Raw genomic sequence first — 18,493 nt, forward strand, 5'->3', positions numbered from 1 at the left:
TGGGTGTAGCCTCTTGATGGAGGTGTGAGCCATCAGGAGGGCCATCTTCATAGAGAGGCCGCTAAACTCAACTGATTGCAAGGGCTCAAAAGGGCAGGGCAGGGCTTGAAGGACCAGTGAAAGTTCCCAAGAGGGAATGAGGCAAGGTCTAGAAGGGTTTAGTCTCCATGCATCTCCCAGGAACCTAAGTATTAAGTCGTGCTTTCCTGAGGGACCTACCAACCACTGTGCCATGAGTAGCTGGCATTTTTTAGATTAACACGACGGTACATGATAGTCAATGAGTTGAATCAACTTCCACAACAACTACATACATTTATCCACTAACCATTCAATGTCCAAGTTTGTTGTTGCTGGATTATCCAAAACATATAAAAGATAAATGATCTGTGAGGTATTTTGAGATGAAACTTCACACATACGTGAAATGGGCATAATATGTCCCCTTTAAGGGTGGAGGCTGCCAGGTATATCTTTAGGTCCTGCTGAAGAAAAGAAAGCACACACCCACCACAACTCTGTCTTTACCTCGGGAAGCACACCATGTAGTGAAGAGGTGCCATTTCAAGGCATAGAGCCGCCTTCAAATATGCCACTGTCGCTTTTTTATCGATCTGGACCAGCATGTGCTTTGCCCTCAACGGTGGAAACCTCCTCAAGGCTAGTAGCACAGCCAACAATCTAGGTAGTTGTTGGGCCAGTGCAGAGGAGTCTTGCACACTTGTAGTGCCCCAGATTGTCTTAGAGGTGTCTGTTGTGACACACCTGGACACTTGTTCTAAGGGAACTCCTGCCTGTAGAAATGTAAGGTCCGACCAAGGGCTTATTAAGCGGTGATAGATTGGTGTAGTAGCCACACGATGTTGGCTGTGGCACCATGCCCATCTCCTCACAGAGAAAAGAGATGCTCTGCACAGGGAAGAACTTGCTCTTTTCCCAGTTGACCCGAAGTCTCAATTGTGCTGGGTGCTTGAGGACCAGGTGTCAATGGGCACATAGTTCCTCTTGCGAGTGAGCTAGGATTGGCCATTGAGGTAGTTGAATATGCAAATGCCCATTTCCCTTAAAGGTGCAAGGGCAGCCTCTGCAACTTTTGTGAAGACGTGAGGAGACTTGTTCTGATATGCTCAGCCTTCAAATGCGAACTGTAAAAAATTTCTATGTCAGGGAAGAGTTCAAGACATAAAATGATGCGTCCTTTAGACTGCCGCAAAACAACTGTTGGGGAACGTACATTAGAAAGGGTTTGTAAAAACCCTTCTTTCTCCCGGCTGAAGGGCAGCCTCTATTGTGTTTTTCCCAAGACGGACATACTTGCCTGCCACTAAGACACAGTCAGGCGAACTGAATTGCGTAGCCGAGTCTGATTGCTCTGATGACCCACCACAATGGGTTGGAGAGATAGCCTAGCTTCCAATCTCCATGCCAGAGGTGTCAGAGGAACAACCATTTTTGACATACCTCGCTCCATGAACCCAAACTGGAACCGTCCGGTTCAAAGGCAAACCTTCTTCCACTGAAGAAGTAGGGGTGCACTCACCGTCTCCTGACAAAGAGTAGTCCCTGGGTCGCCCATCTTGGACCGTCTTGGCAGCGGAGCTAGAGTGGCAGCTGCAGGCAGATGCCTTCGATGATTAGCAAACAAGTGTGCCTCGCAGTCTGGAGGCATCTTGCTGAGGCAAGATGTCCTAATCACATCAGTCTGCTTTTCTACTGCTGAGAACTGCTGAGGAGCAGTCCACCCCACGAGAAAGCACACTTTCTCGAGCTCCTTCATCTCTGCAAGGTTAGCTAAGGTTGGCTTAAAAGGTTCTATGTATTTGGAACCTCAAACCCTTATTAAGGGTTCAATCAAAAGAACCCTTTAGGGGTAACCAGGAAAAAGGTTCTAAATGGAGCCTTTTAGGGGTTCATTCATTACCATTTTTTTTGTCCTTTTCGGATTAAATATTTCATATTATTGATTTTCTCCTCCAAAAATCAGCATGATTCAAATATATTTTAATTTACTACAACAGTTTAATAAACAATAATTTAATTACAATTACAAAATGTTGCAGAATACTGTAATGTATGAATGAATAATAGCCTAAAAAACCTTTGTGACAAAAAGGGTTTTTTCTTGTAATTTATAGAACCTTTTTAACATAAAATGTTATTTGGAGTTGAGTAAAGAACCCTATGGTTCTATATAGAACCACAATGAACCCCTTTTTTTCTAAGAGTGTACTTTAGTAGAAGACTTTACGTCATATATTCTCTCATTAATGTAATGGATAAATAAATATATGGTAAAAAAAAAAATTATTCTAGTATTTGTTGTACAAAATTTTATTTATTCTTAATTAAAAAATCTTCCTATAAAATAGGCGTAATTTTCTGTTTTGCAAATTAAAGAACTTTTTATTTAAATTGTGGAGTGAATATGATCTAAACTTTTCTTCATGAATTACAAAATGTGAACTGGATCTTAGAAGAAGTTGAGGAGCTTATTTTGTGTATTTCATTCAAACATTCAAAAGTTTGGGGTCAGTAGGATTGTATACAGCAGTGATTAATTTAATTGATCATATGTGACAGGAAAGACATTTAAAATATTCAAAGAAGATTTCTATTTCATATAAATGCTGTTATTTTGAACTTTCTGTTAATTAAAGAATCCTGAAAATATTTTTCCCCTCAGTTTAGGCAAAATATTAAGCAGCAAACATTTTTAACATGGATAATAAGAAATGTTTATTGAGCAGCAAATCAGCATATCACAATGAATCACTTCTGAAGGATTATATAACACTGAAGTCTGGAGTAATGATGCTGAAAATTCAGCTTTTTTCTCACAGGATCAAAGACTAGATAATAATACAGAATACGGACAATACGGTTGATTGGTAAAGTAAGTGCGTCACTGCAGCTGCCATTTGAAGCTCCGGTTGCAGTGAAACAGTCAGTGTTTTGAGATGTGCGCTTATATCTGCACATGCACATTGGCTGGTTCAGCCTATTTTCTTTTTTAATAATTCGAGCATTTATGAACACAATTAATGAGTCGATTTCATAGGTAATTTCAAATCAGCAATGTATTCGTAATCTTGGGAAATGACTTTGGAGAATTTGATGTGTCCCTATTCAAAGAGATAGAAGCTGCCCTTGCATGACTGAAATAGCTGCCAAAGTGGCATTTCAAAGATGGGTGTTCGAGTGAAATGACTTGCTTTATTTAAAGGGACTTGAACAGAAATAAATTAATTACATTTTAATATATAATTAAATAGAAAACACAAACTGTAATAATATATCACTGTATTTTTGATTAAATAAATGCGGCATAAGAGACTTCTTTCCTCAAACTTTTGCACAGAAGTGTATGTTCATGTTTTACTTGAGGAAAGATATACTGTTGACACACTGATGTCTATGTGTGCCGATGTCTGTGTTTGCCTCTGTTTTTGCAGCGCTGCGCCTTCCTCTGTTTATGTTCTCCTTACTTACCGCGTCCCCAAAATATGTATTTTGAGTATAATTTTGACCACAAATGCATTTGTGTTCACTTTTAATTTGTTGGGTCTTTTCAGTCATTTCACGGACATTCTCTTCACATTCGATTGTATCCTGCCTGATGTAAGTATGTGTCTGGGTGTGTGTTTGTGTTACATTGCAGCATCAGAGTCTGAGGTTATCAGACATTCACAGGAAGGCTCAGCTATGGAGAGGCATAGTTAGCGTCAGTCTCATTGAGGCCCATGACCTCCAGCCTATGGACTCTAATGGCCTCAGTGACCCTTATGTCAAATTCAGAATGGGACATCAAAAGTACAAAAGTAAGGTATGGTCCACATGAGCTGCATTCCAGTTACTTCTTGTTCATTTAAGACCTTCTCTTTCATGTAATGTAAAGTCTAATCAAGTGTTTCTTTTCTTTTCTGCTGTGCAGACGATACCAAAAACACTAAACCCCCAGTGGAGAGAGCAGTTTGACTTTCACCTGTATGATGAACAGGGTGGTTTCATTGACATCACCGTCTGGGACAAAGATGCAGGGAAGAAAGATGACTTTATGGGCAGGTTGGTCATGCACTTGGCTTTTATTGTGTATCTATATGGAGTTTTGTTATTCTCATGCTCTCATGGTCTGATTGAATTAATTATGTCTCTAAAATATTTAGCTTTTGGAAACATGAGGATATTATATTCAATGCAGCAATATCATGAGACACCATTGTGCATAACAGGGTTTTTCAACTGGTTTTCCCAGAGCTGTCTTAGGGGTCAAAAAGGCCTATTTTTTTTTTTTTTAAAGGAACTTTCTATGCTTTATAGCCATGGCTCTCTGCAAATGTCCAAAGATGCAAGATGTCATACATTATTTAAAATAAGATTTCAAAGAAAGTAAAACGGCTAAAAATCAAGAAAACTTTCACGAAAATCTTTTATATTAATTCGCTCAATAAATAAATGTATTTATGCAAGGAAATAGACTGCAAAGTGAAATGAGAGACCTTATCAGCTTGGAAATGTATACAATTATGTATGTATTATGTACAATTAAAAATACAAAATGTATCAGTTATACAATTTACCGATCACTTTTTAAAATAAATATTTGAATGCAAAATGCTGTGATTGTTTGACAATCAGAATAGTAATTCTACAGAATTGTCTAATATAGAGTGCAACAGTACCCTCCTACTTTTTCACCGGTGTTTGTTCCGGAAGTATTTTTTTCTGTTTATTTCTCCCATAGGGATTTCAAAAAATCTTACAAGCCAACCATTTCTCCCATAGGGATTTCAACTATGTCTATGTTAAAGGGATAGTTCACTTTGAAACAAAATGATGATATGTTTTAGCTTACCTCGTGTGCTTCCGAGATGTAGGAGTATTTGTTTCCCCAGTAGTTTCAATTTTGCTCATTTTAGGTCAAACTGTTCTTGTCTGTGCCTCACAATGCAGGTCTATGGTCACCACCTCAAAAAGCATACACAGAGAAGTCCACATTAAACAATCCCCCATCGTAAGTACACACTTATGGCCTAAGACACGAAACGAGCGGTTTGTGTGAGAAAACGAAAAATATTTACCTCTTGTACACCACTACGTCTGACTGATCCGAGGGCACGCGTGCGTGTTTCCTGTTGTGACATTCACGCGTTCACAGTTCTTTAGTCTGCGCAAGCGGGGAAAGCGCCGGAAGTGGATCTCTCGCGTGTGTACGTCTCTCATTGTTTACACAGAAATTTGGGAAGTGTTACCTTTCACTGTGAAGATCTGAACATATTTAGACATACAGGACATCGCAATGGAAGAATATTTCGATATATTAACAAACAACTATGATTTTTTTTCACAACCATATTTATTTGAACCAGAATACACTAATCAAGAACTCAGAGCGATGGAGGAAGCATCCGCTGCATCAGCATGTCTTCAAGCCTCAGAGAGACAGAGATCTCTTCAAAATTGGTGGTGTTCTTGTAGCAAGTGTTGTGAGATTCCAACAGAAGTGGAGAGTTGTCACGAATGGAACATAGCAATGCCACAACTACAAGACGACGAGGACATTGACAGTATCGCATCACACACCTGCCTGACTGAAGATCCTGAGTTTTCTCCGCTGTTGAGTCGCAGCATTTTGCACGTTGTGTTTAGTTTGCCACGTATAAACTGGAGGCGACGTCCAAGGCCAGAGGGACCCAATGGCACGCTGTCAATAGAGTTAGTAATGTGTTGTATTTTTTATTATTATTGCAACGATTATAGGTAGGTATGTCAGTACTATGCGATCCACTCCTTGCTTTGTAAAATCATCAGGGGAAAAATGATCGCTGCAGACCCTCCTCAACTTTAGTACGTTTATGGGTGTGTTGATATCCAGCCGAAGAACAATCAACCATAACTCCAAGAGAGCACGCTCATATATTGGGAATTTGTGAAAAATCACCACTCCAGGTGAGTTCGCGCAAGCATACGTGATTGTTTTCTTTTACGTCGGTTTAAACATCCAGGATAAGCGCAAATTAGTTAATAAATTAAAATATTGTTCGTTTTCTCACACAAACGGCTCGTTTCGTGTCTTAGGCCATCAGTGTGTACTTACGATGGGGGATTGTTTAATGTGGACTTCTCTGTGTATGCTCTTTGAGGTGGTGACCATAGACCTGCATTGTGAGGCACAGACAAGAACGGTTTGACCTAAAATTATCAAAATTGAAACTACTGGGGAAACAAATACTCCTACATCTCTGATGCCCATGAGGTAAGCTAAAACATATCAAAATTTAATTTCAAAGTGAACTATCCCTTTAAAGCATTAACCAAGAACCAAGCCAACCAGCTACGAGGTGAATCATAACATTACAAACTTTGATTTGAAGCAACAAAAAAAGTATTTGAAAATCTGACAAAAATACAAAGGTACAAGAATGTGTACTTCTTAGCATTAGTTACATTCTTATGAAGCATTGTGTACAGCATAATCAAATTAAAAACAGTGGAGAAATATAAAATTACTCATTATATAAGCAATATATTTTAAATTTATTGCAAAATATGCAAATATGTATATATTTAAAGTACTTTAACCCACACAGGAAGGGACATTCTTGTGGCCTTGTCCCTACAAGTTCTCAAAAGGTGAAGAAAATCCCAAACCTTTACAGAACAGTAGGGGCATTCCTGAAACGTCCTCTTTTGGTTATGAAAGGTTCAGGTTCCTTATATGACTTTAGGGGGATGTTACATTTTGGTGATTCTATGGGCACACAACAATGTTACAAAGAGGACATTTATGACATTAACAGAACATTTCCACATGGTTGATAGGACTTTAGAGGAACGTTCCATTTATATTATTCTATGGTGACACAACAACGTTACAAAGAGGACATTTGGGACTTTAACAGAACATTCCCACATGGTTGATAGGACTTTAGAGGAACATTCCATTTATGTTATTCTATGGTCACACAACAACGTTACAAAGAGGACATTTGGGACATTAACAGAACATTCCCACATGGGTACTATTCATTGGAACGTGACATCCTTGACACCAGATCTTGACAAAGAAACACCTTTCAAATGTTCTTTGAACGTTCTGGGAATGTAAAATATCTAAAGGGGAAGTGTGTATGGAGACCGACTCAATTACGTAATTTACGATGCTTTATGGGATTGGGCAACGCTAACAAGAACGTCTGGCTCGTTTAGCTTGTTTAGCTTGTTTCGATTTTTGATTGGTGGAATTTTCTCTAGTTTTTCACCACAATTTATGCTGTTAAACATGATTGTTTTAAAACTAAGTTAAAATAACTGGTGCTAACGGCTTCAAATACTTGCAAAGTATTAACAAACTTGCAGCTCACAACAGTCTTTAAAGGTTCATAAGTTATCATTAAAAATCTATTTCCCTATAGAGAAACTGAGACAAAAAAAAGTTTGTGTACTGAGCTCGATTAACTGAGAATTCTTACAGCTCTTGCAGGTTGTTGGCCTTTGTTTGTTTCGTTGCTTCTATTGCTCTCCCTTTTTGTAAGTCTCTTTGGATAAAAGCGTCTGCTAAATGATTAAATGTAAAATGAGTTTTTATTTTTGGAACCTGATTGCTGCGCTCAATTGAATAACAGGTCAATCATGGTCTTAAAGGGATAGTTCACTTTAAAATGAAAATTCTGTCATCCTTTACTCACCCTCAAGTTGTTTCAAACCTGTTTGAATTTCTCTCTTCAGCTGAACACAAGGGAAGATTTTCTATGGAAGCCACTATGGAAGCCATTGACTTCCATAGTAGGGGGGGGAAATACTATAGAAGTCAATGGCTGCAGTTAACTGTTTGGTCACTGACACTTACAATAAAAACTTACAATATCTTTCCTTGTGTTCAGCTGAAGAAAGAAATTCAAACAGGAGGGTGAGTAAAGGATGACAGAATTTTCATTTTAAAATGTGAACTATCCTTTCAATTGTCCTCTCATAGACAGTTCATGCATGTCTGTGTGTGTGAAAGAAAGAGGGCCTTTGAGAGTCTCAGCCTCTGACGAAACTCCATTAGAAGTGACAGTAGAGTTAATGACTGTGCGATGTGAGAATGAGGCAGCAGAGTTTACTAAGTTTCCTGTCTGTCCCCTACACCAGTCCTCCAGCTTACAGTCGTTCATAGAGGTGGCATGTCAGAATCGGTCGGTGGCATTCTTGTAATTGGCTATTTCCCCCTTTAAACACTCATCTGCTTGAGTTGTTCAGCGTGCCCCAGCACTGATGTTCACATTATTTACCCCATTCAGGATCAATGGAAGCTTTCAGTACCCGCGTGATGCCATTTACTCTCTTGTGCTTTCTTTCTGCCTCTTGCACTTTTTCTCTATTCTTCTTTGTTGCTGCTATAGTGTTGGCTAAAAGTGATCAGTTTCTTCTGACTGTTTATAGATCATTCATTTTAAAACACAATTGCTCTATTATTGTTACAAAGAGTAGTCACATTTAAATAGGTCTCATTTGCCGTTCCAACATAATTTTATACAGCCATACACTGCCGTTCAAAAGTTTGGGGTCTGTAAGATGTGTTTAATGTTTTTTAAGTTTATAGTATTATAGTTTATAGTATTAAATTATTATAGTTTACTGTATGTTGACAACAGTTATGCTGCTTTGTAGTTGTGTCGAAACCATGATAAATTTTTTCAAGAGTCTTCGATCTTTCTGCCATTCAGAAACAACGCTTGGTGACTTTATTTTTGTTACGGTAGGCTCAGGCAGGAAGACAGGGAGACCATCTCAAATTACGTTTTACGGAATGAATTGTTTAAAACCTAGGCAGGTATAACAGGACATATTATAAAAGGTTGTATCAAGGGTAGTATAACGGTGACCGGACAAAGACAGAGTGAACAAGAGGAACTCAAATTCAAACACAGATGGTTTTAGATAACTAAACAAGGGACACAGGTGATACAGATAATAAATAACTAAACGCAGCTGAACGAGGGTAACCAAGGAAACAAGTGGCGGGAAACTAGACAAAAGAACGTGACAAATGGAAACAGGAAGTACATGGAGCACAACACAACAGAGAGACAGATATGTAACAGTTTTAAAAATCATAATACATTCTTTATATTTCAGTTTTGAATTGTAAATGATCAAATCATTGCTTCCCCGACACAAAACACCTGTCACATCGGCAGTATTTGCATGTTTGTTTCGACCAAATAAAAGAGCCACGTTTAGAGTCCTTCCATTTTTCAGCACAACCAACATTTTGTTAAAGGGTTACTTCAGCGATTAGCATATGGCTTTGTATCAGTAGAAACCCTGGAGTATATTCAAATTATTGTGCTTTCCCCCCTCATATCTCCCTGAGACAAGAGATTTATGCATTTTATTTCTGGAAAAATTCCTCCTATGATGCAAATTGACGATTTTTGCATCATAGGAGGAATGTTTGCCCAAATGCTAAAGACTACAGCCAGCAGAGGGAGCTATTTCCGCATGTTTTGAACTCGCGCATGGGGATGGGAGATAACACTCAGCTTGCAGGGAGAGCTCAGCTACAGGCACTCATTTAAACGGAGCTATGGTGTGCAATGTAAGTCTTTTAACTTCTCTAATTAATTTCTATGAAAGTTAAGCTTGTAAAGGCATGAACTGAAAAGCGCCAGACTGAACTCGCGTTGTGAATGTATCAGGGTTGCCAACTCTCACGCATCTGGCGTGATTCTCACGCTTTCAGGCTCTGTCTCACGCTCTCACTCCGCCCAACTCAATCTCACGCCAAATTGCCAAACCTGCTTTTGATATTAAACAAAGCTATAAGCTTTAATTTTTTTTAAATGTGTTTTAATGAAATTCAAACAATAAATAGCGTTTTGGCGCTAATGTGGCATAATGTTAAAGCCAGAGGCGTTGAAAAGCGGAGTTGCATGCTCTCGTCTCCCTGCGGCGCGCTGGTCACGTGGCCCATGAGCGCTCAATACTTCTAGCGCCGTGCCAATGAATTTAAATGGCTTAAGCGGATACACAACAGTTTCACCATATAGATGTTTGCTGCAAGTTTTGGTAAACAGTACAGCTTAGTGTTTATTGATTATTAAGTCAGCCATATTTACAGGATCGTTTTATTATGGAGAGTGCAACATTGTTAACATTAATGTTATTCTTGTATTTAGCCCTCAGGTATTCCTTACTAATAGGTCACACTCATACTCATTAAATTATATTTATTGAATATTTTGAGGAGGTCTTTTGGTACTAAATACTATTTGTGCAACAATTATTTTCAATAAATGACCACTTAAAATATTTTTCTTCTAATATTTGTATTTCTTCTAAAATTTATATTACAATTAGTGTAGTAATTAATATTAAAATGGAGAATTCCAATTCAAAGAGGCAAATTAGAGTCATTTTGTGGCTAAAAAATATTAATGTTTATTTGTAATGCCATTAGGTGCCTTATGGCTCTTTAATAAATATACATGTATCTAATCTAGTTGCTCAAAAATATATTGCAGTCTTTGCATTCTAATAAATATTTAGATATGATGATCAAACACTAGATTTCTTTAAATGTGAAATTTCAAAACTTAAATAACTTGCATCCTAATCTTTTTAATGAATAATGATACTTATATAAGCAGTCACAAGTGAATATTAAGGAATGGCACATATAATTTGACCCAAGAAATCTTTAAACTAGTGCCAAAACAAACATATTATTATGAGTGCCAAAACAAACATATTATTATATCTATATTACTAGATATAAACTGATACTGAATCAAGATCAAAAGCATTACCCCCCCCCCCCCCCCCCCCCCGGCCCCCAAAAAATCTCACTCCAACCTGAACTTAAAAGTTGGCAACCCTGATGTATGCCGCGAGTGTAGTCGCGATTACCTCAGCTCTCATCACTACTGCAGTCAGTGCTCAGTGCTGTGATACTCGCGCGGTGACTCACTCATTATATTGAACAGACACGTTCAGTTTTTAATTGTAGTGTCTTCTCTAACTCAGTCACTGTAATCAAGTTGGTGGAGTTGGGAATGGCACAGGGTAGCGAAGCATTCTGGGAATTGTAGTCTTTCATCCCCATGGGACAAAAATACATTTTCTGTCTTTTCTCAGTCTAGAAGACACCAAATTCAAAAATAATTTCACATTTCTACTGCATTGATGACCCAGTTTAAATACAGATTCATCTTCCCAGCGCTGAAGTACCCCTTTAATAATAAAGTTTTTCAAAAGTTAGAGATACTTGTTCACCAATGAGAAAACAGTCTCAATGAAGAGCTTGAGATGAAATATAAGAAGTCATTTTGTTAAATTATGACAAAAGTTTAGAAGTATTATTCATTTAGGAAATATAAAATGCTAGCATAAAACTAGCTTTAGCATAGCAAATGTTCTTTCTGCAGACCTTTTCATTGCTGTAATTTCCATCATAAAATTATGATTTTGAGATGTGGTGGAAATGAGTGTATGACAGTTGGAGTGGAGAATTTTTTTTTAAGATGTTACATTTTTCAAAGGCAACATGATGCCCTCAGTTAAATAAATACCCATAAATACCCAACACTGGTGATTAAAATTTTCCTTTTCTTTCTCACTGCATTGTCAGTTTCTTTCTTTTCTGTTGTGTCTTTCTACTGTCTTACATATGAAAACTTGTAAGACAACATGTGTTTGTGTAATAATGAGTATGATTGTGTGCGTGTGTGTGTATCAGGTGCCAGGTGGACCTCTCTCTTCTGTCAAAAGAGTGCACACACAGACTGGACGTGCCTCTAGAGGAGGGCGAGGGCACGCTGGTGCTACTGGTCACCCTGACAGCCTCTGCTGCTGTCTCCATCGCTGACCTGTCTGTCAACATATTGGACGATCCCAATGAGAGGAAAGAGATTCTTCATAGATACGTAAGGACAACCCTCTTATATTTAAAACACTGGGAGTGTACAGCCAGTAAGAATTATGGCTTTGAGAAACATGCTAAATAGCATCTTACTTAAAGGGTTAGTTCACCCAAAAATGATAATCCTGTCATCATTTACTCATCCTCATGTTCCGAACCAGCAAGACTTTTATTCATTTTTGGAACACGAATAACAATATGTTTAATGAAATCTGTGAGATTTCTGTCTCTCCATTGACAGTCTGAGCAACTACCACTTTGGCGCTTCAAAATGTTCATAAAGAGATCGTACAATTAATCCATATTAATTGAGAGGTTCAGTCCAAATTTTCTGAAGAGACTTTATATGATAAACAGTTTTAATTTAGGCTTTTATTCACATATAAACATTAATCAACGCACACATCAGTTATGATAAATGGAAGCTCAAGCATGAGATCCAAAAAGGTACGTTTGAGCTTCAAAAAGAGCCAATGAGTATTTTTCTCTCCCGTCAAACATGTACTGTTGAGCTTCTGTTAATGTTCGGTGATCAGTGTATAAATGTGAATAAAAGCCTAAATTCAATCTGTTCCTCAAATAAAGCGATCATGTCTCCTTTCAATTCATGTGGATTAGTTTTACGATTATTTTATTAACTTTTTGAAGCGTCAAAGTGGAAGTCACGTAGAAGACAATGGAGGGACAAAAATATATGGTAACACTTTATTTTAGGGTTCAGTTATAACTATTAACTAGTTGCTTATAAGCATGCATATTAATAGGATAATGGCTGTTTATTAGTAATTACAAAGCACATATTGATGCCTTATTCTGCCAATACCTAAACTTAATAGTACGGATTTGGAACGACATGGTGTGTAAATGATGACAGAATTACATTCTTTGGGTAAACTAACCCCTTAATGAAATAAACAAAATGCAAAAATAATTATGTGAGAGGTATAGGGATAGAAAATATAATTAGCCCCTTATAAAAAGTCAGTGGAAACTTCTTAATTTTTCAGTCTCCTCCTAACAATACAATTTGTATTCGTTTTTTTTTTTTTTTTAATTTGTATTTTTTATTTATTTATAAAATACAACCCAGAAATAGAGTTTGCATGTGAATGCCATGCTTTGGGAGCAAAATTTATTGTAAATAAAAGTTAGGATGACTTAAAATAACTTGAATCCCAAAGGTAAAATCTTCAATTAATTTTTTGGGTTGTTTTAAATATGAAGCACCACAACATTATACTATTTATGACATTACACTATTACACTATTACTAGAGAGTAAGATGATTATGTGATGATATATTTTCATGTTTTTTTTTTTGTTTTTTTGTTTTTTGTTAAATACGAAATTGAGAAACAACGTAAGAAACACATTAGGATACTCTTAAGAAAATATCTTAAGAATTTCTAAGAATTTGAAACATTTTTGCAAACTTTTTTGAATTTATCTTAAGAAACGTCTTAACTTCTTAGCAGTCTAAATGTTTTTGGTATTTGACACCATGTTAGCATGTTAGCTTATGCTATTTTTTGATAAGTATCACTATAGAGTCATTGTTTTAGAGCGACACCACATCTCTCAGTCCAAACGTTGTGCCCCTATATCATTAAAAATAGTGCTCAGATAAAGTAGCGCATTGAAGTGTCCTCTCGTGGTGTATATGTGCCTCATATGCATAGACGGTGCTGAATTGCATCTCAGTTGGCGCTGGGTTCTCAGACCTGGCAGAACCTCAGCGATATGACCTCCTTTTGAAAAGCGCTCAACCTCTGGGGGCCAGAGATTGGTTCAGGCCTGTAGAGAGACGGATCGGGCCTCCCCACTCTCTGAGGAAAGGGAGAGAGGAGCTGATTTGGGATAGAGAGCTGTGAAGGAGAGCAGTAGTGGGGGGCTGTGACAGGCTCTTTTCAGGCAGGGTGTGCTCTTGAAAGGCCCGGGCTGAAAGGAGCCCAGTGTCCCTATGCTGAGGCCTTTGGCCCATCATGGCCCCGAGGCCCTCCAGTCCTCACTCTAGCACAATGCTCTCAGCCTCTCGCTTTGTCTTTAGCCTGTTAACCCTTCATTCGCCGCTATTTGCGGCTCTCCGACACCTCTTTACATGCCAATAGCAGGGGACAGGGCTGAAACAAAAGGGCCACTTTTTGTTCACGCTCTTGTCTGCTCGATACAGCTGCTCTCAGGGGAACGCGACTGAAGATGCTCTTAAATTGCGACCGTTTTTAGAGCCTCAACGTGTTTAGATTTGCTTTCGCTGGCCAGTGTGTTTCGCTAACCTGGTTCTTGGCGAATCACGGGTTTGTGCGCAATAGTCTGCTCTAATTGAAGTGGGAAGTCATGCTGGGAGATGTGTTTGATCTTCGGTTAAGTACCAGTGGAAAACACTCTATAGGCCAAACTGCGGACGGGTGACCTACATAACCGTGCACATCACGGGTTAGCGCCATAGTGCTCTGCGCCACCACTTTGTCGCCCCACGTCCACTAGGAGGAGCTGTTGGACCAGAATTAGAAGGACAAATTTCTGCCTGGTCGCTGAGATGGGAGGGGCTGGTGTGCAAAATGAAAAGAAAAGCTATTTCACCTTGCACAACACCAGTTTTTTTTTTTTGTGGTAAAGGATAGATGTTCCGCTCCTTCATTCCCCACCCTCTCCCCCACCTAGCCTGCAGTCCGATGGGGACAGATATGCTCTAGAGAAGATGGGGGCTAAATGGAGGATGGGACAGTGGATTTAAAAAAAAAAATACTTTAATTTGTCCCCACTATTAGCATATTCCCCGTTCCCTGCTTGACACCCGTTCACAGAAGTAAATTTAATAGAGATGTACCTTATCAAGCGTGGCAGATAACAGAAAGTGCCGGTGTTAGTGCTGCACAATACGCCTTAAACAGATTAGCTTAGGCAAGGTGGTGGTCTAGCCGTATGTGAAAGTGATGGGGCCAGGGGCACGAGTGAGAGCGTGGGCCAACGTTTTCTACCTCTCTATCGCTGTGTGATCAGCTGTCTGAGGATAACCGAATAGTCGCCTATAACTAGTTATCAATGCTCGCCGTTAAAGTGCCAGGAGGCTGCCTCCAAACAAATAAAGCATTTAAGAGCAGGAGAGCAGGAGGTGTGTGTGTGTGTGTGTGTGTGTGTGTGTGTGTGTGTGTGTGTGTGTGTGTGTGTGTGTGTGTGTGTGTGTGTGTGTGTGTGTGTGTGTGTGTGTGTGTGTGTGTGTGTGTGTGTGTGTTGGGGTGAGGAGTGCTGGGGTGGGGGGCTCTGTCTAGGTGGTGGAGGTATAGAGATGTTGTGAAACTGCAGATGCTCCTAATTTAAACTGTGGATGTCCTCACTTGCTGGGGATGGGGGTTTGGGGGGTTGCATAGAACACAATTAAGTCTTTTAATGCAGCATTGCACCAGCCTCAGATACATCATAAGTGGAGGAGGCATATCAGATGGCTTTCAATGCTTTGCATATAGGGTGTGCGGGCCTGAGAGCTTTGTCAAGGTGTGTCAAAGGCACAGAATGAAGATGTCTGTCGTCATTCAGCATGTCATGCCACATCTCCAACTCTTTCATTTACTCCACAAGCTTTACATGACATAAGCCTAGGCGAAATGCATGTTTTAAGCCTATGTAGACATGTCTGCCTAAAGATGAGTTGGCTTGATTGTTCTGTGTCCACACAATAAATTGTTTATGAGATCGGTAAAAACTGGTAATACTTTAAATTAAAGTTGTACATGTTGAATTAGTTAAGACGAAAGTTAAAATGTACAGTACTTGTATAACATTTAATCATGGGTAATTTTTATTTATTTATTTATTTATTTTATTTGGTGAGCTAACAAATAATGATAATAATAATGTATTATTTATTTATTTATTTATTTATTTATTTATTTATTTATTTACCTTAAATAAATGCATAAATAAACTATTAATTGACTATCTATACAGTGAACAGTAATTAATAATAATACTAATAATAATTTACTTAAATTAATAAATTAATAAAAATATACATTTATATGAAATGACAAAGAACAATAATATAATAATAATAATAATAATAATAATAATAATAATAATAATAATTACAATAATAATAATAATAATAATGTTTATTACATTTTTATTTACATAAATAATAAGTACATAACTAAATGTGAGCCTAATTATTAAGTGTTTCCAAAACATATTACAGTTCATTTCTGTATTTCCATTCATAGATTTGCATTTAATCACATTCTTTTAGCCATTCTGGATTTAAAAAGTGAAAAGAACGAGCCTCGAATACGATTGCATCTTTTTTTATAGCTCGTGGAGCTTAGTCTTTAAGCAGTTATTTTCCAATATTCCCAGAGAGTAGGACAGTATCTGTCTGCGCTTCACAGCTGTTGTTGTAAGCAGGGTGAAATTATGCATTTTAATAGTAGTCAGGTGAGTGCGGGCGACTCGTGTGTAATGGACGTTAATGGGCATCAGGGCCAGGGTGACCTCTGCTGAAGTGGAGGCGCACAGTTCCTCTCTGGCCCTGTCACTCGCATCCAAATCAAAATGTGAACAAGTAAAGCGATGTGTGTGTGTGTATATGTGTGTGTGTAAGGACTGGAAGTAGGAGGAAAAGAGTGAGAGAGCCAGGGAAGAGGGGGGTGGAAGCTGTTAGCATTCCATTTTTATTATGACATTTCACAGTCATCCGATTTAATGTCCCCTGACCGGATTGTCCGGCTGGAGACGGTGGGCTTGAAATGTTATTTAGAGCATTGATAAAAGGTGAGCGCCTGCGAGATGACAGCGAGTCATAAGGCTCCGCGCGGTGACATTCATTTTCTCCACAACAGAGATGGAATAAGACGTCACGGTGACAAGCTGTCACTCAAGACACAGCCCCGCCATCTCACCCCTCCTCTTCTCTCCCTTTTCGGTCCCTACTGTCTGGTTGGGGGTTAGAAGGGGTTCTGTGAGTGTGTGCGTGTGTGTGTGTGCGCAAGTGTTTATGCACTACCCCGTTCCTGTAATGGGACTAAACCGCACTCCTCCTCAGCGTACCATATGAGTTGGCCTTGCCTTGCCGGCCCCAAAGCCGAGGGGGGTGGGAAAATATATTCTTCAGCCTTTCATTAAAAAAATAAAGAGGCCTCATCTCCTGAGCTTTTCAATCTCCTTGCCTGTCTTTTGAGGGGTCTGAAAAGCCAGCACCCTTTGCAAATCAGAAATTCCTCTGCTATGGAAATGCACCAGCTCCAAAAAAAAGTCACTTTTCTTCAAGGCTGCAATAATCATAAATAACAAGCCCTTGATATCTACTGAGAAATCATGTATTGAATGTATGTGGAAAAATACATTTCCCCCCTCAATCATCACTTGATTTTTCCCGCCCCTCTTCACTCGTTTGCTATCAGAGGATTTTTCAACAATAATATCGTTCGTAACAGGCGAAGGCAGTCCGAGTGTATAATGAATTAAGTCTGCAGCCTGGCCCTGACTTGAGAATTCAAATTATAATTATTCCTCTGGGTATGTATAGGGCTTATTGCCAAAAAGAGAATTAAAGTGAAGTCTCCAGTGCTTTTGAAGGCACACCAGTGAGATTGTGTCGTCTCTGTCAGTCTAGCTCCATTCACTCTGCGCACACGAAAGTGTCCGTCTAGAAATGTCACGAGAGTTTCTTCAACTTTTACTCTGTGGTTCATAAGGAAGGACATACTTTTTATTTAATTTCATGGACAACTTTCCATTACTCTGCATGAATTAGACACACATGCACAGAAGGTTTTATTGGTCAGAGGTTGCTCTTTCAAGGCTCAGGAGACTTATCAGCTTTGTGTCATTTGAAATCCTTAGGAGTAAGGAAAACAAACATTTGTTGGCATAATAGTTTAAAGCTTTGAAAGTGAGTTGACATATTAGCGCTATGAAATCATTTATTTTAGAAGAAATAGATACTGAAAATAACTTTTGACTTCCAGACTGTTTGACACAATTTGCAATTTTAGGATATCTTTTAAAGCTCCAGAGGAAACATTATTATTAATAGGATTTTTTTTTAGAGGTAGAAAAAGTCTAAGGAACAGAAGACTGTCTGTTAACTTGCTATTTAATCTGTAAAATAAATTATTTTCATATGTACTGTATATACATGTACTGTTTTATTTTGTTTGATAAAACTGCACACACTATTAAATGTTGAGAAAAGGGAGGAGGAAAGAGAGAGATTACTCATGCTGTGACCACACAGTTAGTGTGTGATGCCTAGTTTGTTTCATGGCTAAATGTCAGCCCCTTTAATGCTACAAAAGACACACAAAGGAACTGTAATGGAGTATTATGGTCTCTCAATGAGAGGCTTTTATCGGTATGAGCGTAATTGACTCGCTCATAAATCATGCTTAAGTGTCTTTGCTGATGCACTTGTCTTTGAGTAGTTTATCCTCCTCCCGAAGATTTACTGTTTTAGAAATTAGTGGTGTCTCTGCTAGTATTTTCTGTTTTTCTTTTCGTTTAATCGCTCACATACTGAATGAGTAGAATAAGAAATGCTTTTTTGGAGGAACATGAACGTGAGTATGGACGCACATTCACTCTGAAAGTCAATTGATA

General features: G+C 38.5%; 1 protein-coding gene across 6 annotated transcripts in view; it reads left to right on the forward strand.

The window, feature by feature from the left end:
* The window catches only part of mctp1a (multiple C2 domains, transmembrane 1a), a 259,323-nt gene that overhangs the window by 166,951 nt on the left and 73,879 nt on the right, over window positions 1-18,493 (forward strand). For all 6 annotated transcript variants that reach the window (XM_067438205.1, XM_067438204.1, XM_067438207.1 and 3 more), the window contains 3 exons: window positions 3,659-3,823; window positions 3,932-4,062; window positions 11,720-11,906. In XM_067438205.1, coding sequence (XP_067294306.1) covers window positions 3,659-3,823; window positions 3,932-4,062; window positions 11,720-11,906 — 483 coding nt within the window. The remainder of the gene's footprint in view (window positions 1-3,658; window positions 3,824-3,931; window positions 4,063-11,719; window positions 11,907-18,493) is intronic.

Source organism: Pseudorasbora parva, chromosome 3 (genome assembly GCF_024679245.1).
Source record: "Pseudorasbora parva isolate DD20220531a chromosome 3, ASM2467924v1, whole genome shotgun sequence".
Taxonomy (NCBI): Eukaryota; Metazoa; Chordata; class Actinopteri; order Cypriniformes; family Gobionidae; genus Pseudorasbora; species Pseudorasbora parva.